Source organism: Battus philenor, unplaced genomic scaffold (assembly GCF_028537555.1).
Source record: "Battus philenor isolate CCGP_79_NKW_IND1 unplaced genomic scaffold, ilBatPhil1.0.hap1 SCAF_4, whole genome shotgun sequence".
In the NCBI taxonomy this organism is placed as follows: domain Eukaryota; kingdom Metazoa; phylum Arthropoda; class Insecta; order Lepidoptera; family Papilionidae; genus Battus; species Battus philenor.
The window spans coordinates 2,364,190-2,392,041 of record NW_027181704.1 but is presented as its reverse complement, the minus strand read 5'-3'; the positions used below and the strand labels follow the sequence as shown (position 1 = coordinate 2,392,041).

Sequence of the window (27,852 nt, the reverse complement as noted above, 5' to 3'; positions counted from 1 at the left end):
GTACTTAAGTGTAACTTTATGAACCTATTGCGGTGATCGGTGAGTTTTTTATACACTTAACAGTCTTTTAATTCCTCGGGAGCCTTTCTAATCATTATTTTTTTTCTATTATAACTTAGTCATTATTTTAAAGATTCACACCCTTAAAAATAACAATTTTTATTTACGATTTTTACATTGTTATTTACACTACTTCAAATATTTTATTGTATTATGTAATTCGAGGTATTGCACTTCAAATTATTTAATAAAATTAAATAAAAAATGTAAAATTATATGATACATTTTAATTACATCTCACAGGTATAAAATTAATTTATATAAAATAATTATCGTCTAAAAAGGTTTTAATAGGCAAATGAAATAAAAGAAGTCAGTATTGTTTTATTCTAAATTTAAAATTTAATTTTTAAGCAACGAACTACCCGGGGTGTAAAAATTCAAAATTCTGTTTATCGAATGAGCGTTCGTCGCATAAAGTACACCATAGAAATATTTGTGTATCGTTCTTCTACACTTTGTCTTTCAAAATGAATTTCGTTTATTCAACAAGGTCATTATATAGTATATATATTTCTCTTAAGTACTAATTATACCAAATAAGTTATCTGCATTCATAAAAGGAACAGGATATATCATAATATATATAGGTTCGCATGTGGTTTCGCGATTGCAGTGTGGTATTATGATACTCAAAGAACTCTGCTGCTGACCCTCTGGAAACTTGTTTATGATTACTGACAATCCTATGTAACGAATGCACGAAGTATTAATTATATAATATTGAATCCTGAGATTTCAACCCGCGACCTACAATCGCAAGTCTCAGTTCTCTACCGCTGCGCTACCACAGTTCAACCATTCTACTGCACGAAAATATAAATTATTGTGTTTTAAAATTTTGAGTACGTTTTAAATCCATTCGATGCACTTAAAAAACTTAAGTGGATTCTTAAACGTAAATTGAGTTTATAACATTTTTTAATATCTCATTTCATATTTCTCAATCCTGTCACGTAAGTGAGAAAACGAATAAGACTTCTTGAGTTAAATTTCCGAAATTGAATCCTGCTTTAATTTTTCGCTGACTATTTTAAAACACGCTTAAAATAAAATATAATATTTAAAACAGCGTCTCTTAATGTCATTAAACTTTAAATAGCCTAAAAATTTTCAACTTTTTAAAATTAAATTATAATTTGGTGGCGTATTTTAATTTTTTTTTGAAAACCGTGTATGACTTAAAATTGTAACAGTTTTGTAATGATATATCTACTTTTACATTTTAAAAAGAAGTAACGTGAACTTGTGCTTTTGGAAACAAAATCAGAAACATGATTTTGTTTATCCCAAGCAGTCTTGTTTTGTTTAAGCTGTTTTAGTGGGAGACAAAACAAATGGTAAATATTAGTAAGATCCGTTCTTTGCTCACGCGTGGGACACTTTGACAATTATCAATAACATTTCAGCAGCATTACGTTCACAGTTCTATATATGCCTTCCCCATAGATTTCCACTAAAATCGGTAACAGTCAGTAAGATATAAAGCTTGATATATCAATGTATTTATCGTATCGAAACAGTTGATTTATTTCTATACAAAAGTATTAAAAAAAATTGTTTAAACGCATGGTTACTGAACTATAAAATGGGATACATTGTAACCTGACATTGAGTATTTATTGAGGGTTTGAATTGAATCTTTGACATTACATTTTTGGTGTAAACAAACCTGTAATAGAGGATTACTTTTGTGACGTGTGAGGGGAATATACCTTAGGGAATATAGGAGGAAGACGGATCGATTTTCAACAAGCGTACGCAATAAAACAAACATAAAATAAAACAAACATTTATTTATAATTCGACTTTGTTATCGGCTCTCAGATCAGTGTACTTTAAATCCGATTTGATTCTATTTTATTACAAATCGGGCTCTTCCGGTGTTCATTTTGCGATATATACAAATGGTCACTACTAATAATCCTATGTAGAAATATTTCCTCATTGCTACTAAGCTAACATAGCTTTAAATGGTTCCAGGTTCATGTTCCGACAAAATCGGCATGTCTGATATTCTTATCACAATATGCATAAGTAATCAGTATAAATAGTATATATGTAAAGTATGTATAGGTGTAAAGTAATATATGTATTTGTATATATGTACACTCTAAACTGCCCTCTCTTTCATGTGCTTTACATAAATTGTTCCTTTTTTTAGTTATTTTGAATGGTGTACAAAAAAGTGTAAAAAATCAAGATATAAGGAAGTCATAATTTTTATTTTCATCTCAGGTCGATTTACAGGAATTGTTGACATGGATGAAAAATAAAGTGGTCTTTTGTTTTTCTTCCATTCGTCATTTTAAGCCATAAACGCCCAATGCAAAACATAGAACTGAAAGTAAAAGATTAAAATAAAACAATAAAAATATCAAATTTGATATATGGTTGAATAGCAAAAGAATGGGAAAATAATAAACAATAATAATATAAATAACGACAATAATTTCTAAGTTTTATTTCATAATTTTTAAAATTATGAAATAAATTGTTACACTTAAAGAATGCGACATAGAAAAAGTCGTGATACGTGTAAGGATTGTAAATGAAAGAAAAGAAAATACAAGAAAACGTAAAGAACGAAAGAAGATATAGTAAAAGAACTTGTAAAGGAAGAAGAGAACGCTAATAAAAATATTTACTTAAAAATTATCTGAAACAAAAGTCCATGTCATAGATTTAAAACAAAGGAATGAGAAAGAAAAAAGAACAGAACGCCTTTAAAAATATTTATGGAGTCATATACCACAACACCAAGCTTTACAGGAAAGTTAGAAATTGCGGTTTGGTATAATGATATGCACAAGATGCTTCTGCGCATCCTCTGAAAAACTTGTTTGTTAGCAGATGCAAATGTAAAATATAATTGAATGCACAAAGTGTGAATTATATAAAAATACTAGCTGATCCCGCAAACGTAGTTTTGCAAAAAAAATTAAAGATTTAATTAACAAATGTAAGATAAGGGTTGATCGTAGAGGGGTGAAAATTTAGGTTTGTATGTATTTTTGTATTCTGTATCCTAATAAAATAAAAACCAAAAAAATTGTCTAAAAAATTAAAAATAAAATTTAAGGGTGGACCACCCTTATCACTTAGGGGTATGGAAAATAGATAGTAGCCGATTCTCAGACATACTGAATACGCATGTAAAATTTGGTAAAAATCGGTCAAGCCGTTTCGGAGGAGTTCAAGTTCGAACACCGTGACACGAGAATTTTATATATTAGATATCGCGGTCGCAAGTCACTGTTCACTTGCTTTCATTGCTGCCAAATAAACATTACGGGGTCTTTACCATATCCCTTGATAACTAAAAATGTCGACTAAGTAAATGTTAGTAAAAGTGCTATATATTTGTAATGGCATTCTTTAAATACGTATAAAAGAGTACAGATCAGCAGTTATATCTGTACTATCCAACTTTCAACTTATGTACACGTAATTTGAAAGTCATAAGACATCCGTGTCCATCAAAGTTACCTTTCTAAGCTTTTGTACTGTTCAGAAATGCGACGCAGTTGACTGCGGCTTCAAAGAGCGTAATGAAATGTTAAAGACATCGTAACGAAAGTGATGATGAACAACGGTAACCTAGCGGTAGAGGACTAAGACTAGTTAGTGATCATTGCGAGTTCGATTCCCGGAATACAATCTTATAAAATTCACATTTTGTGCATTAATTATACAGGATTGCCAAAGCTCATAAATAAGTTTCCAGATGATGGGCAGCAGCGTTCTTTGCTTACCATGATACCACACTACAATAACTAACCCGTCTGCCAATCGTGGCGATTATGGTAAACCCTAAGTAAGAAAAGGACCAATATTTAGCCACTTCCATGGCTAAATATTGGTCCTTTTCTTACTTAGGATGGACTTCCGCAAGGTAACGCATGATTCCATTAAAATGATTATGGTACACCCTTCATAGTTAACTTCAGGGGAAGCCTATCCTGTATATTAGGAGTCTGTGGGCTGAAATAACGAACGGTAGAAAAACAAGGGAAAATTAAATTTTTCTTCCATTGCCGCAATTTCTCTAAATCAACGTAAGATGAAAATATTTTTTATATTCGATAATAAAAGTTTAAAGTATATTATTTTTTAAAATAAACATAATTAATTCCAGAATTTTCTAAGATTTATTTGTTAAACATTGTTTTTTTTTGTTACCATAACTCGGTTTGGTTAAAAGTATATATCTGTAAAAACGAATACAGGGTGATTGGTTACGGATGTAAAAGTTTTAAAGCGGTGAATGTATAGCTCATTTGCTTCTTATTAATATAAAGTACATTCTGTTCAAGAATGTGGTTTCAGATAGAATATATAACTTATTAATGATATATTAGGTGAAGTCGTTTTCAAAATTCCTATATAATACACTTTAAAATTAGTCTTTGTTTAGTATCTTATCCCTGTAGACTTTGTAATGTCAGAAGTTATTACCCAGTCTTATTCCAAAAGAATAAAAATTCAATATACTATATATCGGAGTGATCATTTTACACACCAATTGGAAGTGTACAAATCTATACATACATTCATATACACCTATACAGATTAAAAGAGATTGTATATATAAATGAAATGTATTTGGGTGTGTTACGAAAATTTATTTTACATTATGTACATTCCAATTTATGGTATACGAATAAACAGTTGTTTTAATGTATTTAAGTTTAAAAAAGGTTATACTATTTTATACGTATTTTTTTATGATGCAACTTTCATATTTAAAATATGAAAAATTTCCTAATATGTCAAGGCATTGGCGTTTGTTGAACTCAACAACACATGTGACGATTAATTTTTATTTATATAGAAGGCATTTAATACATTTATTTAATAAGAATAATTATTATGGAATAACACTCCAACTAACTTTTGAAATTAGTTTAAGGTATTAAATATGCTTGTATGTATGTATGTGTGAATAATAATGTATGTATTTGTATGTACGTACAACCTAAACTGCCCTCTCCTTCATGTCTCTCGTCTCCATCCAAAGGTTGTCTAGTAGATATCGCCTCGAGTGATAAGACCACCTCTTGTACTATGAATTGTTTCTTTTTTTATATTTATTGTGTATGGTATACAGATAATTGTTAATAATAATAAATATAATGTATGCAGGTAAATGTACTATTTTTAATTTTTTTTTGTTAACATAGCGCATGTTGAGTTTGCCAGTCAGTATCCCTTCCCTTATATTTTATTTTTTTTTATTCGTATATAATATAGTTAACTTTGTTGAAAAAAAAAATAGAATTACATGAGAAGAGTTATTCTGTACTTTAAATGTAAATTTAGGCTATTAATAATGGCTAATTCTCGTGTTAATATTTCTATGAGAAGTAATGGGACATCAATTTATAAATTTGTGTTAATCGATAGACGAATAGGCAATAAAAACTTTTGTATGACACGCCATTCTGTCACATGTTCTCGTGATTGTACATTCTGCAAACAATGGCTAAGTGGTATTGTGAAGCTCACGCTATTGCACCCCCCTCCCCTCTACTTCCCACACCTCAATACCTTCACTTTCTCTTCATAGAACGACCATTGAGATATGCTAACTACACAAACACTTCAATCTCTTTGTCAGAGAATCATGGGCTCAATGTATTTGACAGACAATAAATTTATTTTAAAACGCAATCGACGAGAGAAATAGGCGCCCATTTCTATTATCAAAAGGTATAATACGCATCAAACGAAATTCGAAATAAAACCACTTCGACAAAAACTTTGGCGTGTAGTGTTTGCTTTGTTAAAACTAGATGTTGATCAGAAATATCGTTACGAAATTCGAAATAAAACCACTTCGACAAAAACTTTGGCGTGTAGTATTTGCTTTGTTAAAACTAGATGTGGATCAGAAATATCGTTACGAAATTTTTTTGTAATGAATTTACGAAGGTTAAATTCGTGACGACTTGCTTGTTTACCATTTTTCTTTATTTGTTTATCATAAACATTTAATTAAAATTTACAGGTGTAGTGTAAAATTTCATCTGCGTGACATAGGTCTCTTATCACAGACTATTTATGTTAATAGTATTTCTTTTACTAGTATTTTAATATAATATATTATTTTTAAAATAAAATCCAAAATGGGCACAACGAAAATCATATTCATGAAATGAAATCATAATTTCAAATGTTACACGCCAATATCGTAGTATATTTTACACGGCATCATTTGCAATCTGATAAACATCTTTATTGGTTCGTCATTTAATATTATGAATATTCTTTATAATTATAAGATGATAAAACGTAAAATTTTATTAATTTATAATAATTTAAATGAAACAAGATTCAAATTATTAAATGAAGAATTCAGATTTAAATATATTCATTCAAGTAAACATTTATATGCATTTTTAAATCGATTATTTTAGCATTATAAGTAGTAATCTATTACCTTCTCGAAACAATGATCTGCTGAGAAGAGCCGGCTATAAATTCAGCAGTTGTTCCTTTTAAATTTATAAATTTTTTCATGTGTACATTATAATATCAATCATGTAAATGAGTCAACACACGAAGTTCCACACATTTTCATCAACTAAACACTTGACAATTATCGTCGTTGACGTTTCATCCCAATGACGCCCTCTATAAGGCATAGATAGGCCTTTCTCAAAGATATCTATGGGGGATTTACCGAATTCAGCACGCTTGGCAAGCGTGTTGGCGATCACAGTGTATTTATGGTATATATATTTAATGCACAAACTGTGAATAATAAAAGACTGTATCCCGAGAACCCTACGCGAGATCTGCAATCGCAAGTAAGAAAAGGACCAATATTTAGCCACTTCCGCACATGCAGTGGTAGTCGTGCAATAAAATGCACCGCCCGCCAGCCTGCTGATAAATGCGTATGCGGCAAACAATGCGAATCACACTACCGCCACCGCCAAATTACTCAACACGTGTTTCACCCCTCCACGGGGCATCTTCAGGAGTTATGTTACACCGATTAGTGCCAAACACAGACTCTGTGTAATACTCTCTTTGTGGGTAACGCCTGATTCCATTAAATACTGCAATCGCAAGTCTCAGTCCCCGACCGTTGGGCTAACACTGCTTTTGAATGAATAACTAGATTTATATAACATTACATTTTTAATTTTAGATTGAAAATAAAAAAGGAAGTCTAAGATATCCTGTAATACTTTTTTATATATACCTTTGAAGAATTTGTTAACTTTCTTATGTATAAATTTAAGCGTTACGAGTTTATTTTTAATTCTTATATTTATCATCGTGATTATAACTATTTTTAACGTTTTAGGGGACCGGAAAGTAATGTCGCTTTCTTAAGTTAAATTCACACTACTACATTTTTTACAAGTTTTTATTTGTAGTCAATAATATATTCACCTTCATTATCAACAACCTTTTGCCATATAGTATACAAATTTTCAATGTCGGTAAATATCAATTGGTTTTTCTGTAAAATATGTCAAGAAAAAAGATATAACTTTCCGATACACCTAATATGAATTTTTATTATGGCGTACGTAATGTTAAATTATAAACAACTGTTAGCATACCGATTTATTAAAAAACGACTCAACAGTTTTGTGTTATAAGGTATATAACACCTTATGTCTTTTTTCGAAATACGAGTGTTTTATTAACTTTATTTCACTGTTCGGTGTTGTAATTGACAATTTTTTTTATGTATAGCTTAGATATTTTAAAATCTTTTTAAAGGTTTTAGTGATTGTTCGGTATTGCCTACAGATAAAGATTCTTCCAGATATAAATCTGCCTTGTCTTTTTCTCAGAATATAAGCAGGTCTATGTTGTAACCAACAAGCCCTACTATCAAATAATTGATAGAAATTTGTGCCAAATGGTTAAATTTAATATAAACTAATTTACGCAAATAGCTTATTATACGAGTAGGTTTATCTTTTACTTGACGCAGAAACGAATCAGTAAAACTTTGAGCCTATATGCCTGACCGCGTTGGATTATTACCATTGTTGAGGAATTTTAGAAACACCTTGAGAGTTTACAGGATGTTTGGTTATAGGTGTAAGTTATTAAAAAGGATGAATACACAACTCATTTGTTAGAAAAGATTTGAATCTTTTATATATTTCCTATCATCCCGTATAATGACAATGAAAATGAATCGTACATCTAAATGACTTCTCGCAATTAAAAAGCTGATAGAAAACTGTGACTTGCATTTTAGGTCGCAAGTTCGATTCCCTAAACATAAATATTATAAAATTAACACTTTTTTCGTAAATTATAAAGAATTAAGACTGCTTACGAATAAGTTTCCGAAAAGTGGGCAGTGGGGTCTTCTGCATACCATAATGCCATACTATGATCGCAAACCCGCCTGTCAAATGTACCATAGTATATCCCCCCATATATATCTTTAGGGGAGACTTGCAATGGGCTCCTATGAATTCAAAGGAAGATTAAATAATTATTTAATTTAAAAATATAGAAATACGAACTTTTAAAACACTTTTCCTTACTAAATCATGATTACGTCATCTATTATTTCTAAAACCATTTATTTTTGTATAGGGTGTATCAGAGGTAAATTGACAGCTACATAAATTAACGACCTTTACATTCACCACTTTAAAATTTTTACATGTACATCATCCTGTATATAGTACCTTTATTCTTCACAGCGGTATAGTATCACTTTTCTCACGGGTCTTGTCGTGAACCGGGGTATTCAATCTTTTCCAATATCGTCTATATTTGGCGACAAAGTCCTTCATAATTCTATAGAGAATATTTTATATTTTCCGTACAAAGTGTTAGACCCTCAATACAAGGATAATTGAGTATTGTATAAATATAATATATATTTTATTGCCTACAAAAATACTCAATAAACCTTGATTACAGTTTTAGTATCTGTGTCTCCTATGGTTATAACATCGTAAGATTTAAGTAGTGTTTGTCAGTTCGTCACAATTTGAATAACGGATTATTTATTCGTTATAATCAAAACGACGACACCATAGTTTTTATATGCCTTCGTTGTAGGACCAAAATTCTTACAATACCTTCTTATGTTTTATTTCTCTCGGCTTCACTTTTTCATTTAAATGAACGCTTCCATTTCTTATATAGCACACAATGCCAATTAATAACTTTATTCGAAAATCCCGAGGTAATAATTTTAAAACATACTACACAGTTTCTTAGTAAATCATCAATATATTTTGGATAGGCAATTTGATTTGACATTGTGCAGGATACATCGAGCTTCGAACATAACTGACAAAAGTTGGACAGACAAACTTGCTGCGGGATACGTCCTTGCCCACTAGTGGTCGTCCTATGGCTGAAATGATATAGATGATAATATGCTGCTTGTATATCAAATTATTTATCAATGTCAGTAAGGTTTACGTATGTACAATAAAATTCCACTATCAATTTCAAATTGGTACTGTGAAAGATTTAAAACCAATATTAAAAAATATATTATTAATCTAATATATAAAATTCTCGTGTCACGGTGTTCGAACTTGAACTCCTCTGAAACGGTTTGACTGATTTTTACCAAATTTAATATGCGTATTCAGTAGGTCTGAGAATCGGCTACTATCTATTTTCTATGCCCCTAAGTGATAAAGGTTGTTCACACTTAAAAAAATTTATTAATTTTTTTAACGCAATTTCTAGTTTTTATTTTTTTATGATACAGCATACAAGAATACATACAACCATAAATTATCACCCCTCTACGATCAACCCTTATTTTTTATTTGTAAATTAAAATATCAATTTTTTTTTGCAAAACAACGTTTGCGGGATCAGCTAGTATAATTATATTATTCTAAGCAAGAATACTATACTGATGTTAATGCGTGGAATTTAATGTTGATGCTCGCTCAGGAAGCTAATTATTGTCGCGCACTCTTTATAAAACTACAAACGTAAAGAGCAACTGTTGAGTTTCTCGTTGGTTCTTCTCAGCAGAACTGTCTTTCATGTCAGTGCTAACTTCCTGTAGAGATAAAATTGCAGATTTTATACGTTGATTGACGATTTGAAAGTACTAATAATAGCTTATTTGAATAAAGAACGTTTTGATTTTATTTTTGAAATTAGAAAAGATAACTCTCTATAGATTATTATAGGGATTGTTAATGCATTATTTTTTACTGTCTTTTTTAATTTCATTTTCCTGTTACCATTTTTATTATGATAAGTAGTGCAATTATATTTTTATTATAAAAGTTTTAAGTATATTTATTTGTAATGTATATATATATATATGTTACCAATTAATTTTACACTAGTCGTTATTCCATACACCAGGGGTGGCCGAAGTGCGGCTTGCGAGCCCCATGCAACTTTATGAACGACTATTTTTGGCTTCTATTGCTTGTCGAATTATTTCAATATTTAAATTTATATAATCTATGTCAGCTCAATTATAATTATTCCACCACAAAATTAGCAAAATCCAAACACCTATCATGTACGTGACCATTTCTACGAACTATCGAGGTGCCTGGCCGCCCTAGATATATACATTTTATTCGTTCCTTTTTCGTATTAGTCGACTTAAGAATATTATTTGTTCGAATTCTTCGGTTGTCTCTAATAAATCATGTAAATGTCTTACTTATGTTATATCTTTTCAGACAATTTTACATCTTTTCGTTATATTGTTTTGTTTCCATTTGTATGTTAAATGAACATTAAAGAATATAATTATTATTATTGCAATAAGCCTGATGCATTCTACAGTCTAACTAGACTTAAGCAGTCGATTACTATGCCTTTATGAGGGCACACGTGTAGACGTTAAAATTAACGACGACATTAAACCAACACCAGCCGGACATGATCTCTCTTCATGAATAAGTCATCCTAATGTACCTATTTAGAAAATGTAAGAATAAAATAAAGATAAGAAATAAAAATTGTACCTAGCCACCTAAGAGTAAAAAAGATGAGAAAAGGAAGGCAACGAAGAAGAAGCAAGAAGGAACCAAAAAACAAAAAAAAATTGAAAGATATTGTGAGGAATAAAAGGAAAGAATAAAAGAAATCGAGAGGAATGAAAGTAAGTGTAGAATAGATAAAACCATGAAAAAAATATTTGTTAATAAAGTCCCTGTCCCAAACTAAATAGGGGTACGAGAGGCTCCCAATAGCGGGGGCCATTAAAAAAAATGTACCTATATATAAAATGACTTTAGTGATTTATAATAAACTAAATGTTAACAGTTTTAGTGTTTAATATCGAAATGGGACGGAAGTGTTAACGTAATCCGTTACGAAAGAGAACTGTGTAAGCATTACTAGAAATTTGCTAACCCATGGTTCAGTTTCGTTTTGATTGGACGTACGCTACGCTTACAAGTCTATTGTCACCGCACTAGAGCCTTAACATCCAAGCTAACTGCATGTTATGCTATATTAACTTATTATTATATTACAAAAAATAAGAATTTATAAATTAACATACATACATTAAAACACGTTTACACGAATCGTCTTATTGAAATCGTTTCTATGAGATTACAAAGAAGTCATAAATATTTTCACTTCTTTATACCTCAATTTTATACGGAGACCTTTTGAACGAATCAATTTTATTGAGGTCGTAGGTGATTTTTACGCCCGTATAAATCTATTGTCTGCAATCCGCTATCGAATGAGAAACAAGTGACCTAAGGATATTTTATTTTTGATAATAAAATTTCATGTTAGGCGAAGAATTTGAAACTAATTTATATAAAATACGTATCGGTTTCAGATAGATGTAATGAAAAAAAAACACAGAGCGTGCCTCCGTCTATGTTACAATTATTTCTCTGATAAATTTAAGACAAATAAATAATACGTAATTTAAAATTGGTTTATTTTCTTAACGTGCTTTTATCTGCGTGTCACCACCTTGTCTGATGGAAAACGACATTGTGGTCGAAGATGAAGCATCCAGGCTCAGTAGGTACCAACATAGTCGCACTCTGAAGTGACCTAAGTTATAATTCTCGGGAAATAAGGAACCTGGCAGATTGTTCCATACTAGAAACACTTGATACGCGTCCAAGTAAACTTTAAGGGTGAAGGTGGTAAGCGAAGGCTTTCTTCTATTCCTACAGAGAAGGGGTGACCAAGCTCTTTAATAGTTCGAGTCATTTTCCGAAATTTGAAATTATTCTGAGCAGCTATTGAATATGCATTTATACCCCGTAAAATTTTTTTTTAACAAAAATCATATATATTTAAATTATTTAAACAAAAGTAAAAAATATGAGAGCACTCCTAATAATACTTAAAATGCCGGTAAGTTAATTATGATCGGTGTTTAGATTTCACTATTTGATGGTGGAATAATAATAATTATTATTTAAACCGGTAATTTGTTTCGATTTCCCAGGAGCTGACATAGGTTATATAGATTTAAATATTTCGACAGTCAATCGGAGCCAAAAATAATTGTTCAAAGAGCCGTATGTGGCTCGCGAGCCGGGTTTTAACCAACCCTGCTATAGAAAATAAAAGGAGATCTGAAAGTGATCACAAAAACACTTCTTTTTTGTGATCACTTTTAATATCATTACTCTTTGTTGTGTTCTGAGTTTGTTCTGTGCTAATCCTTGATCGCGTCATCTATTCGAAACCCTATAATTGGAATATAAGTTAATGCCGTTACAACCTTCCCTCGATTTTATTCAAGTTTCTATTCAATTCGGCTCTTCTAGCATATTTCTCGTGACGTTTACAAGAAATAACTATAAACACTGCAAAAATGCTCTTTGAATAAATTAGTATATATATGAATGTATGGTAAACAAATAATTCTTATTTTCATGTTATACTGATATAAATATAGAGAAGCCGTAGTAGTAAGAAACGAAATAATGATAGAGAAATATTACGAAGTCGTTACCGTATCTTTTGATCACTGACTGAATAAAGTCGACTCGTGAACTGTACAGTAAAAATATATAAGGTTTACATATCAAAGTAAAGTTTTCCATAGTTGCTTTATAGAAACTGTACTGACTGTACTGTACAATTCATAAAGATTACGAACATTAAAGTGTCGTCCTTTTCCCTCTACAATATAAGAAACTTTATAAATCTTTTTTTGTTTCAGGTAAACGCAGAAAAAGTATGGCGAAAATCTTAGTGAATTCAACACATAGTGTTATAAAAGACACGTATGATTATTACTTATGGACATTGTCACTCTCAGGTAAATAACGAAGTAAATTGTTTGAATCAAATATTTATTTAGGCCTTGTGGTAGTAAACTAGGATACTCAAAAGGATAGGATACGCGTTGTGGTTGACACGGATCTTTTGTATCTTGAAATTAAATTTAAAAACATTATTATTTTAGCCAATAAACTCCAGTCATTGGCGTATAATTTTTAGGTCTATTAGTTGTACTCTGTGGTCAAAAAGTAAGGTAAAATTGTTATATAAAAAATTATTAACAAAGCATTAACAAGGCAGGTAATTTTCTTTTTCTGGGTTGGTAGGATTGTCTATTACATTTGGCAAGCATCGATTTGTGAAAAGGTTTAAATATCTCAGAGTTACTCGTGTTTTAGTCAAATATTAAAATTTTTGTCTAATGCGTCAAACATCAATTGGTGCCAAAATCACTCAATTTTTTGGAAAATATGACCCCAAAAATTTGAAATATATCGCTCCGCGATTTGTCTCTGTACAACTTCTCAAAAGGCCAATCCGGCGACGCCGTTTTGACACAATTGAGGAGATAAAAAACGAAACGAAAAAGGGTTTGAAGGCTATACCGGAAAAATACTGCTTCCGTTTAGAGAAGTGAAAGAAAACGCTGACAAATGTGCGTTTTATCAGACATTGATCACTTTGGATTGGTAGAGATTGATTTGGAAAAATAAATAAGAAAATACCATATACACACAAAATAATTTTATTTTTTTATCACAGTATTTTATGATAATAAGACATCTTAAAATAATCTTTTTTAAAACATATCTGACCAAAAAAAAACTTATTGACGTCCACTCATTTAAACTCTTTTAACAATGTTAGAATATTTTAATATATCTATATGAATTTAATATTAAAATCAGTAACTCATTTATAAGCTTTGATGATAAATTTCGTTAAAGTGCCTCCAAATTATCATATAATAAACTTACATATTTTCATCAAATAAAAACCACTGAGATATTATTGTAAAATATTTTTAATTTATAATTCAGTTTTAGTATGATTATTTTAATAACGGAATCTTTGAAAGTTATCATATATTAAAATACTGCGATTGCATTACTTTTGGACTCTTCGATACCAAAACGCCTTTGGAACTCTCATGGATTTAATGTTAAGGGTGTCAATATATGGGTGTTCCATTTTTTTCTCATTTCAACCAACACTTCGCTACTATTTCACAAATTACTAAAACACTCCATAGTCGAAAATAGTATGGATAAATAGTGTACAAAATATATATTAATTATTAAAAACTTCTGTTCAATAATTATATTCAATCATGAGCTACTAAAATAATACAATTAAATGACTAAATTTATTATTACTTAAAAGTGTTATTTTTGTTATAATTCAGTTGATAATTTTTTTTTAATATACGAGTATCTTAAATAAATTATATCGATTGATGGTAAAGGTTAAAATTTCTTGAATTAAAAATCGATTGAAATTTTTCGAGTATACAACGCTGTTATAAATCGTAAGACGCAAGAGTAAATAAATCTTTCAAATTAGTAAGTTTTAAGATTTCTAAATTATTATTTAGTTGAAAAATACTTCTATTTTTACGCTAGCACCAGATATTGATTATCTTAACACGTTCCGTGCCGCGGCAATTTTTGAAGTTTTTCTATTCAGGCCACGTGGAGCGTATACAACCCACACTTTAAATTTTAAAAAAAGTTGTTTAAGATGCACGCTTTACACTTTTTCAACACTGCAAAGCTATAATTAGCGGGAAACAGTTGTCAATTTTAATATGCATTACGTACGTGCATGCGTGATGTGAAGTTATATATTCCACCCTACAATTCATTTGTTCAGGAATCCTTTGTTTGTCTATGAGAACTGCAAATGGCCTGAACGAAAAGTGCAGCGGGGGTTGTATACGCCCCACACGGCGTGGAATGTGTTAATAACTTATAACAATCTTTAAAGCAAACGAAATCCATATAAATTAATAATGTACTAATTACAGTTTAAGAGGCAAGAGAATGTGCTTTTAATAATTATAATAATAAGTAAATACATTAAACGTATTTTTATTTTTTTACAGACAACAGAACAAAAGGATGGCCGTTAGTTGATTCGCCTTTACCAACGGTATTCTACACCATTGTGTACCTCTTCATAGTATGGATTGGACCAAAGATGATGAAGAATCGACAGCCCTTCAAACTAACGTGGTTACTGGTGCCTTATAACTTAGCGATGGCTGCTCTTAACGCATATATAGCGCTGCGTTTGCTGACAGCATCGTTTAGGTTAAGATACAGTTATATATGCGAGCCATGCCGGCAAAAATATGATCCGGATGAACTTCAAGTAAGTAGATTATGTACAATAATTATTATTTTATTCTCTATTTAACGTGAACCTTACAAGGTTGGTTGCGCAGTTAAGGTCGCGGGAAGTCATTGTGACCATCTTTAGGGGAGACCAAAGCTTAAAATGTGGACCTTCAGAAAGACGATCTCATTGCGGGTAGAAGCCTTTTAGATGTGGTGCTGAAGACGAATGTTGCAAACTTCATGGACTTCTCGTTGAATTATCGATTGTTATGGAAATCAGAGCGTGAACACTCTCCTCTCTATCTGCAGAAATCCGATTTTGTAGTTTCTCAGACACATAGCCAGTAAGGTGATAACTAAAAAAAAATTTTAGTCGCTAGTAAATCAAAAGCGTATGAACGGCGACCACCAAGCCGCACAATATCATAGTAGCCGAGGCAATAGACACCGCCGAAGACTGGCACAAACGGCGTAAAACAGTGTACGTTATCCCTTAGTAAGAAATACAACGCAAGGAGGTGAAAAAATAAAAATTGGTAATTAAAAAAATATACACATAAACCACAAAACAAAATACGGAAATATAAATAAAACAGAAGTAATGTAAATAAATTGAAAATCGTATCTGATGTAAAATGTAATAACTGTGTTAAATAAGTATAAGAAATAAGAATACGAAATAGTATAGAATAAAAATAAAGCAGGGAAATGTGAAAATTACCTAAACCAGTGGTATTTGAGGAACGGGGTGAAGGAGGAGAGGCGATGTACTAGAGGAAATTAATATGTAAAGGAACGCTAGACAATTATACAATGAAAGAAGAGGAAAGTTATATCATATGAATAAAAGAACATTAAGGAAATTATGAGGAAGGAAATGTTAAAAAAAATGCCATGAACCAAAATCAGAGAGGGGAGTAAGAGTCCTCAATTACGGGGGTCAATAATAAAAATGAGGAGAAAAGAAGATTTATATAATAATTCTTAAATATTTAATGGAATCAGGCGTTACCTTACGGAAGTCCATCCTAAAAAAAATCTGTGTTTGGCATTAATTGATGTAACATAACTTCCGAAGATGCCCAGTGGAGGCGTGAAACACGTGTTGAGTGATTTAACAGATGCAGTTGTGTAATTCGCATTGTTTGCCGCATACGCATTTACCAGCGGGCTGGCGGGCGGTGCACTTTGTTGTGCTGCATGTGCGGTAGTGGCTAAATATTGATCCTTTTCTTACATAATAATCCTTCTTTATACATATCCTAAATTATAGCAAAAAACGTTTGATTTTGCTTGATTTAAATGTATGGAATCAATACATGAGCAATGTTTAACATTACATAACTTTGCACAGTCATTTTCAACAGTTCGTCATAAAACAGTTCAGTACCAGGTTTGACCAGATAATGTCCACTTTCGTCGTCGTCATCCCATCTACGTTGTTGTCTCTCTCTGTTTCTACTGTGTTATTTTGGACAATATTCTGTATTTGTTTCCAATCATAAAATTTATTTTATAACGGGATACGCTAGATGTAATATCCAGCCGACCTTTCGGAAAATTGTGGGGGAGGCCTATGTCCATCAGTAGAGGTTTTACGGCTGGAATAATGACGGTGATGATGATTTAATAAACTCATGTTTACAAAGCAAAAGCACTCTCTAAAAAGCCTAAAAAGAGTAAATAAAAGGGTAAATCCAATAATAGTTCACACAAACTAACGGGTTTCATTTTGTAAACATTTTTAAAAATATCGGATATTTTTAAAGCTTCCCATTTCCATTCCCAAGACATATTGTTATTTTAATGTCCTTTACCACAATGGAAACGTAACTGTAAATACTCGCGGAACCATATTATTTATTCGAATGAATGTACACATTTAATATAAAAACCTTATCGTATATCTTCTGCATATCTTCTAGTCACATGCCTTCGTATCTCGCAATGTATTCAACCGCACAACAAGAGTGATGATACTCGACAAATGGCTTTTTATTCTCATAAATCCTGCAGTAGTTTAATGTTACTCAAAGCATTTTACAGAAAGAAATACATAATAAAAACATCAAGGAGTAGTTGTAAAACGAATCAAAATGCCAGGTTACTTCAAAACTTAACGTCTGAAAATTCCTATAAATTTAATATTAAATTCATATACATATTCAAGAGAAACGTTCTGATATTCAAAATAAAGTTAACGTTAAGTTTCTGAATTTATTTCAATTCATAGTCATCATTGTATAGAGTAATAGAAAGAGCTGCTAAGGCAAACCTAATGGAATCTTACAGACCCATTCTACACTATTAGATAACGAGATGATACGGTGAATGTATTTAATATACCAGGAACTACTGTATCTATGTCAATTTAAATGAATACATTCGTCTGTAGCAAATTTAAACAAAGATGCAATTTGTCTATTTGCTTCCACAGCTAGAAGAGTGAGATCATTCACTGTGTTTTTGCACATCGTGGATTTTGGAACAATGCATTAAAGTTAAATTTTGTCAAGTTGAAAATAATTGCAAAAGTAACTCATGAAATTTTAAAATGAGTGAATGGTGAAAATTGGTGACCTAAAGGCTGTTTATAAGTGGTATAAGGGATTTAAAAAAGGTAATCAATCCGTTGACGCAAAGGTCCGGAGGTTCTTCGATCTGAATAACCCTTGGTTCGATTAGACGATTGAGGATTTGAGAGCTTGATGAATGCGATCGTACGAAAACCGGACAATTGGCGAATGGTTTACTCCCTCATCACGCCAATGCTCCACCACACATCGCTACTGTTTCGCGAAGTTTTACTCTCCGAATTAAACACCATGGGATTTTCGCTCTTCCCAAAAATGAAAACCGTACTGAAACTAAATAGTTTTGACACAATCACCGACATTGAGAGAGCTACATCAAGCAACTGAAGTGTCTCCCGGAAGAAGCATTCAGAAGTGCTTTTAGAAGCACTAGAACAACGTTGATTTCAAGATTAGTCTTGAAATCAACGTTGGGATAAGTACATCGCTAACCAATGTGTACTTTGAAGGGAATTATTTAAATTTGATGTAAAATTAAGACTTTTTTCGTATAATAACATAAAACACTTGTAGTCATTAATTGAATATAAATAAAAACCAACTTAAAATTTTTAATAAGCTTTCGCTGGGTAAACTCTTACGGTAACTAAGACTGATGGCATTCAAATACGGTAATATTCCATGTGATGAAACACTGAGGTTCCCAAGGGAGCCCAGGAGGTAAATTACATAAACGATAAAAGCTAAGCATTTTTTGCGGTTGGGCCAAATCACGCCCGCGGAATTTGATAATAAAAATATAGTAAAATTTTAAAAGAATTACATATAATACTATTTCATTCAGTCTATTATATGCGAGTGTAAAAAACTAAGTTATTATTATACTGATCAATGCTACTTTAATTAATAAATTAACAGAAGCTCATGGAAACCATGTGTATTTTTACATGTTATTTTTAAATAAACAAAATAAAATGAGATTATTAATTGTAAAAGAAATCTGTGCCTAGAGGCACATTGAATTCCTAGACATACTCTGATTAACTTGTAACTTATAACATCTAAAACCTAAAGCAGTAATTTAGAACAAATAAGCATATTATAGATATTCATCATATTAGCAGATAGACGCCCATAGCATGGCATAGTGAACTTCAAAGATTGCCACGGTGACTGATCACACTCTTTCCGCGTCCACCTATTATTATATAATACAATAATAAATATGAAAAGAAAAACGAAATTATACTTTTGAAAAAAGACGAAAGATAAATTGAAGAAATGAGATGTCTATAAATCACGAACAATAATATTACTTTTATTTTATTAAAAAAGGGTAAGATTCGAAATAGAATACCAATGATCCGAACCTCCTATTCATTTCTTACAATGTATTTTCTGCGTATTTAGGCCGAAATAATATAAAGAGAACTTATCTACAGACATGATTATTTCAAACATTATATTTACGGTCTTACCAATACTTTCTGCGACATTAAACATGTCGTCGGTCCAACAACTCGTGATCGCTACTAGAGAATCTTTCGGCCCCAACGGCCATCGGCACATTGCCACTTCTGTTCTGTCGGTGATTTTGGTTCTTCTGCGGATCATTTCTGAATCGATCACTCAGTAAAACTCTTGCAGCAAAAATTTCTCTCTGAGTGATTTTGTTCCTTCTTTCTAAGGCCGATCATAAGTGACTACGTCTCAGATCCGTAAGTCATCACCGGCAACACACATTGTTCAAAGTCCTTCATCTTTTATCTTTATTAATTATATCCTTAGCTTTCATTAATCAGTAAATTTATCAATTGTCTAATCTATATATATTTTTTTTTTGGAATCGGTTATAAAAAATATTTAATGAAATCAATCACTGGAACCAATCTGACTCTGTGTTTGGCACTAATCGATGTAACATAACTCCTGAAGATACCCCGTGGAGGGGTGAAACACGTGTTGAGTAATTTGGCGGTGGCGGTTGTGTGATTCGCATTGTTTGCCGCATACGCATTTATCAGCGGGCTGGCGGGCGGTGCACTTTATTGCACGACTACCACTGCATGTGCGGAAATGGCTAAATATTGGTCCTTTTCTTACTTATTTCTGAATCGATCACGCAGTAAAATTCTTGCAGCAAAAATTGCTCTCTGAATGATTTTGTCCCTTCCTATAAGGCCGATCATAAGTGACCACGTCTCGGATCCATATATTATCTCCGGCAACACATATTGTTCAAAGTCCTTCTTCTTTTATCTTTATTAATTATATCGTTAGCTATCATTAATCTAAAAATTTATCAGTCGTCTTATCTATTTTTTTTTTGGAATCGGTAATAAAAAATATTTAATGGAATAATCACTGGAACCAATCTGACTCTGTGTTTAGCACTAATAGGTGTTATGTAATTCGCATTGTTTGCCGCATACGCATTTATCAGCGGGCTGGCGGGCGGTGTACTTTATTGCACGACTACCACTGCATGTGCGGAAGTGGCCAAATATTGGTGGTCCTTTTCTTACTGTAAAAAATATTTTACTGATATTTTTTTATAAATTGTTACTTATACATCTTTTGTAAAAGAACTGCACCTGAACTATGTTTAAATTTCTTTTAAATTCATAACTCTAGCAAAACTCAGCGTTTTACAAAATAGTAGTTCATCACCATCGTTACAGAGCCTTCTCTATCTAGTGTCTTCCCACGAACTTTAAAAAGGTAGTGGTAAAATATTGTACTAGGCTTGTAAGAATATAAGTAACAATGTATAAGATTTGATACTTCAAAGTTAGGTAACAGCAAAGTTTTGTGTAAATTTCACGATAACTTACTATCTTTCCAAATTTTTCAAAATATAAAAGTGCAGTGTAATTTTTCTAAAGAAAAAAAAATTATCAGAGACAATATATATAATATAGCTAGTTGAAATTGAATCGGACGGGGAACAGGAATTGACGTTAGAAAAAATAAAGCTTCTAAACAGAAACCTTTTACGATAAGTAGCTTATTGTTGTCAGATATTGGACACTTGAGAGTGCGCTTTTAAAACCGTTATGTAGAAATAATAATTTATTTATAACAGAACATTATTTTTAGATTTTTATTCACTCTCACTAATAAAATTTGATTTGGTCAGCGACTTTAGAGTATCCTACATATTTTCGTTGTTAAATCTAGATAAGCGATATATATTAAGATATGACAATGTTTGTTTTAGATAGCAGATGCGGTATGGTGGTACTACTTCTCGAAACTTCTAGAGTTCTGTGACACATTCTTCTTTATCTTAAGGAAGAAGGACGAACAGCTGACATTCCTGCACGTTTATCATCATTCAACAATGTTCAGTTTTTGGTGGATTGGAATTAAATGGGTGCCTAGTGGATCGAGTGAGTAAAACATTTTTGTTTTAACTTAGCTTCTTTAAAAATTAATATTGATTGCAATTCTAAATTTTTTTTGAAAGCTGTTTTAGTGGATATAACAGAATCTAATCAAATTACTTGAAGTATACCTTTATCTGTAAGTTGTTTATTAATAAATAGCTTTGCCCGCGGTTATCCACGTGTAATTAAAAAAAAAAGAAATATTAAATGTATTTAGTTTTTATTGTTTTCGTATAAAAATTCCAGAATTAAAGTAGCCATAATTACTTATTACAACATCTATATGCCAGTATAAGTCCCGTCATAATTGGTACAGCCATTTCAGAGATTAGCCGGAACAAACAAATGGAGAGGCAGAAATTTTAAAAAGTCTAATTTTTTATATATGTTCCCTATAAATATGTATTTAAATTGTAGTAAAAAGCGTTATTTTAATACTACGAACAGATATATCAATATCAATTTATTTATATAGATATGGTATTACAGATATTATTTTGCTTAGCTTTAATAGAGAAGAAGATATACGGCTCGTCCGATAGAAAAACTTAGATTATATGCTATTTTCCAATTACTCTGTGTAGAATGATCACTTGGAAAAATATTTTATTCTATTGATATGCCTCAGGATAATAACTTCTGATTGCTCGATACCACAGGGATAGATAGTAAACAATAATTACTTTTATTACATATTTCCAATTTTATAAATGCTATTTATAACCATATAATTACTTTGTTTACGATTTCTGAATAATTGACCTATTGATAATACTAACACTTAATAAATAAATTGAAAGAAAATGAGCTACAACTTCACAATTTTAAAACTTTTACAGGTATAACTAATCATCCTGTATAAACATTTATTAATAAACAAACACTAAAATATAGACATAAAAGAAATATAGTAGTACCAAAAAATAGTGCAATAAACAGTATAATATAAGATGATAATTATAAAGAAAATACGTGTTAAATATTTGAACAATAAATATGTTGTTGCAAAATAAAATAGTAAGGAAACCTAGAATGTAGTGGTTGAGGGTGGATGTATGACTAATGGAATGAAAGAGAAAGACTGGGAAAATTGTAGAATGAAAGAAACAGTACGACAGATAAGATGATACATGAAAGAGAAGAATGATAATAATAAAAAAATATGAATAAATTACTAGAAATAAAAAGTCCCTGTCCCACACGAGATAGGGGAACGAGAGGTCCCCAACAGCGGGGACCATAAAAAAAAATAACATTTATTAATTGTGTGATACTAGCAGCTCCCTCGGACTGTACTGCCGAAATTAATTGGCCTGTCGGATTCTAATAGAAAAAATAAATTTATGTAACATATTTCAGTGTTCACTTAATCTAAATTTTTATCGGGTAAACTTTTAAACGCGCGTCGTTCATAGCTTACTGTCAAGTACAGTTTCAATAATCATAACTATTAACATATTTTTTGAAATTTTTGTGAGTTTATTTTATAGTTTATTTATAACACGATATGCTATTGACGTGTGTTTATGCTATATTCTAATGCATATTAAAAATGATTATTTAATTCCAGCATTCCTTCCTGCTATGGTGAACAGCGGTATCCACGTTCTAATGTACACCTACTACGGTCTCTCAGTCTTCGGGCCCACAGTCAGTAAATATCTGTGGTGGAAGAAATACCTCACTATCTTGCAATTGGTATGAAATATTTTCTACATTTATAGTCATAAAGCCAACCCAAGAGTTTAGTTGGCGATGTCAATTTAAAATTTTAATATTAAAATTAGATTCAATTGTTACGTTCTGCATGTACAAGTTTTCTCATAAATCAACATCAAACCACCTAACGTTTGATAGGATTCTTGAAAAGTAATTAAAATTATTAGTCACGTATTTTTAAAGTTATTGCCGTTGAAAATGTATATTAATTTTAAGACCTATGAAGGTTTTTCAATTACTATGACAACAAATCTTTACTTTTTTTACATTTCGTGAAATCTCAAATTTAAAGTGAATTAACATTTTATATAACAATGATTATTAGATTTAAATTAAAATATGATATATATTTAATTTTTAAATTTTTAATTTTTAATCGAAGCCTTTTTTAGTCAAAGATTTAAAAGAAAACCTGTGAAAGTAAATGTGAATAAAAATATGAATGTGTTAATCCTGAATGCTGACTATATGGGAAGCAGCGTATGACATCGACCCACAACAAGAGCAGATGACTTCTTTGAGGTCATCTGAAATCGCTGGTTGCAAGAAATAGAGGAAGGGCTACCTCTAGCAGGCTTAAATGATGATGATCTTTTTATTCGTGTACTTTTGGCAAAGTGGTCATGGTCATGCTCCAGTCGGCTCTGATGTCCCTGCTGGTCGCTAAGCGTCGCCACGTAGCTCTATGTTTAGCGGAATGAAAGCTTTCTTTACTGACTTATTAGTGACAGTTTTGATGATGTCTATCCATCTCGCTGGAGAGCATCCTCGAAATCGCTTACGTTCCACTTTACCTTACACCACCAAACGTCCCATTAAGTTTTATTACGAGTGACATGTCCAAAAAACTGAAGGTTTCGTTTGCACAGTCGTCGATCACATCTCTTTTATGTTAAGTTCTTTGGGTATCGAAACGTATGTCCGATGCGTAGTCCACGGGATTCTGAGCATCCATCTCCAGCACCACACCTCTATGGCGTCAATTTTCCGATGATTTAGAATCCAAAGCATTCCAGGTCTCAGTTCATTATTATATGATAATAATGATATGAATAGCTTAAACGTTAAAAGAACATTTTTTTTATTAAAAACGTGCTAAATCTTCCTGGTCGTTAAATTTGCAGCAAATCGCACTTGTAAAAGTATATACAAGCACTAAGAAAATTGAAAATAAAACACCACTCACACATTAAAAAGACTTTTATGTTCCAATTTAATCTTGTCTATTTCGAGTCGAATTACACTTTCTAAAGTACCATTTAACCTTTTAGTTCGAACTCAATATCGTGGACGATTTAAACATATGAATATGACCCCAATTAGATAACTATGTGTAACTCACATAGCATATATATCCTATAAATGAAAAGCCAACTGTTTTAATTTAGTCTTAAAAAATAATTTGTATTTAGAATAGTTATATATATGAGATTTGAATATTGATACGTTCATCATCATAATTCATACTCATGAACATAGAGTTTTCGCCAAATATATCCAACAGAACTGGAAGCGGCTTGCTTCTAGCGTCAACTAACAAGTTCGTCTGTCTATAATGAAGGCGTCTTATGCTAAGTTTTCCACACCGTGATCTTTACCGTAGAACCTTAAATTCCCAGTGATCATCCATTCCGTGCGATATAAAGCCTGCTCCATTTAAAATCCGATGGGCTACGTTATTTTCTTTCGTTCAAGGATCTCCCGATACGATCCAATTCAGAGCAGAAAATTGTAAAAGGTTATATAGACCTTTTACAATTTTCTGCTCCACACTGATACCATGCTAAAGAAGTACGGTTACATTCACACACACACACAAACTAACGCTACTCCGTTTGTAACAATATACTCTATTGTGAAATACGAAACAATATTTACTGCAATAGATTCTTTTTTTAAATATCCAAAGCTTTTAAATGTTCAACTTTTTTATTTAGATTGTTACGTATCGTATTTTTTTCTTCATTTCTTTTATGTTGTATGTATTGTGTATATTAAATGTAAGTTACATAATTATTATTTATAAAACGTTGACGATCTATCAGGTGTTATATGACAAGTATTAATGTTGAAAATATAATTTCAGATACAATTCACATGCGCCCTGATCCTAGGGGTGAACGGCATAAGGATGGGTTGTGAGTTCCCCCTGTGGATGCACTATGTACTTATAATATACATGATCTCTTTTATCGTACTCTTCGGAAATTTCTACATGAAGGCGTATATTGCAAAGGTAAATTTATTTTATATTCATAGCATGGGACGTAGATACGACGAGAGATAGAATCTCTTACGTTTAAATTTCTTTCAAGTCACTAGACTTAAATATTTACACAAATTAAAGCAAAACTTTTTGATCTTCTAACTTTATGAATAATTATTTTTTTATTTATTTAATATTATAAATAAATGTTGACATTTTTAACGGATTGCATAAGCGACAACCTGGCTTTATATTTATTCTTACAAAGTTGACATTGATTAAAAACATAAAACAAAATGTTTTATTTGTAACATAATACCTTCAAATTTATGTTTATATATGTATATGTATATGTATATACATATAACTGTGTTTGTGTATTTATAGTAATGTAAGTATTTTTATGTATGTGCACCCTAAACAGCTCTCTCGTTCATGTTTCTCATCTCCATTCAAAAGTTGTCTGTAAGAGGAAGCCTCAAGCAATAAGATCGCCTCTTGTGCATATATTGATTCCTTTTTTTAGCTATCATTTATGGTGCACAAAAAAGCACAAATAAATAAAATGTTTAGAAATCAAGTTAAATTATGTCAATAAATAAATGAGAACAAGTCGGACCCAAGGAGAATGATTAAATGCTTACTAAAGTTGGACTATCTCGCAAACATATAACATATGTATTGTTGAGTCGCGGTAAAATATTGGACGCGATCCGCGTACCGTACATTTTTTTTCCACATGATGTCACAACTTTTTTCTGTGTAACAGCCAAGCATAACGGGTATAAAAATATTTATTTATACTCATTCAAGTACATTTAATGTTATCAGGAAAATTATAAAAAGATTTCCAAGATCGTCGCTAAGCCGATTTTCTATGATATAAAAATAGTCCTTGAATATAACGTTTTAATATATTACCTCCATTAAAATAACATGTATAAAAAATACATTAAATTTCAGTGGCACAAGTACATTAAGAAATTAAATATCTCCATTACTGTATTAAAAAAAAATTCTTTCCCGCGATAATTACTTGAACAATAAAGCTGTAAGATATCCTTACAACATTTCGTTGGATAATTTACCTTCATAATTATAACGTAATTGAACATTAAACTGAAGACGTTGATTTAATGTTTAAAGTAGAATCTGCTTAAGCACTACGGAATATTTTTATAGATAGCAATCAAGTTGCGAAAGACGTGAAGCAAGTAATAAGAAAAGCGTTCGGGTGAACATAAGTATCGGTTACGAGAGATGTTATGAAACCTTAAGTTCCGAGTGAAAGCGGACGATGCAACTGGCTCATAACAAGTGAGGTTGCGTAACCAGATAGTTTTACTTTCATGCACTCTTATATGGTGTATCGAAATACACAGCATCCGGTATCATATTTAAGAAAAAAAATATTTTACAACAACGCAACATTATAAATGTCATTATTATTTCGTTTCGTAACCGATCGATATAAGCTTTAATTATATTATTATTAACTTCTCACCGTGCTTCAACGAGTCTTATTTGTGATGAAAGTTTTGGTTCAAACATGAATATGACCAGCCAGGGTCGTAACGTAAACATCAAGAGCCGATTGAAGAGTCAAGCAAAAAATTCAAATATGCAATAATATTTTAATCATATCTCTGATTATATTATCTACTATTTGCATCATTTTCTTCAATCGATTTACGGATGTACACTTCCAATTAATGTCTCTGCATTATCACGTTATCGATAAAAAAAAAATCTAGTATCGGGTTAGTTAAAAGTTTATTTTTTTGTCTTTTATGATTATATCTTGTTTCATCTACTTTTATTAACTTATCTCTGCACCACTTAAACGGTTAACTAGTAAAGAAAGCCTTCGTCATTAAGTTCGCCGTTAAGTGTTAAAATAAATAAATAATACTTTAATTAATACAAGTGTTTAATATATTTTTTTCTTGCAGGGAAGCAAATGTATGGAAGTAAGATACGGACAATGTTTGGACGACGAAGAAACAATTTCAAGCAAAAAATTGAAATACAATTAATTGTTAAATTTATATATTATTATAAATCTAATTTATTTAAATCAATAGAATGTAAGAACCACATGTTTTGATGTTAATCTGTATTTATAGGTAAACTATTAAACGATTTACATACATTTTATTTGTAACTGTAATTTTAGTAACAAAACTTTAATTATACGTACATATTAGTAACAAACACATTTATTTTCTAATTTAACAACTTCAATGAACGATAAATTTGTATAAGAATATTACTTTTGTATACGAGTATACATTAGAAGCCGCTAAATGCGTTCATCATCTCAATTTTGGGGGGAGGCATACGCTTTGTGGTAGGCTCCGCTTACATGATGGCGATGATGAACATAGACAAGTTATAGGAAGCAA

General features: G+C 31.2%; 1 protein-coding gene across 1 annotated transcript; it reads left to right on the top strand.

Annotated features, from left to right (window-relative positions):
- On the top strand, positions 1-27,483 carry LOC137928836 (very long chain fatty acid elongase 4-like). The gene is made up of 7 exons (XM_068771825.1): positions 1-39; positions 13,199-13,297; positions 15,365-15,633; positions 21,354-21,525; positions 23,093-23,220; positions 25,328-25,477; positions 27,400-27,483. Exons 2-7 carry the CDS (start codon positions 13,216-13,218, stop codon positions 27,481-27,483), a joined length of 885 nt encoding a protein of 294 aa, XP_068627926.1. The 5' UTR covers positions 1-39; positions 13,199-13,215.
- Positions 27,484-27,852: the final 369 nt, after the last annotated feature.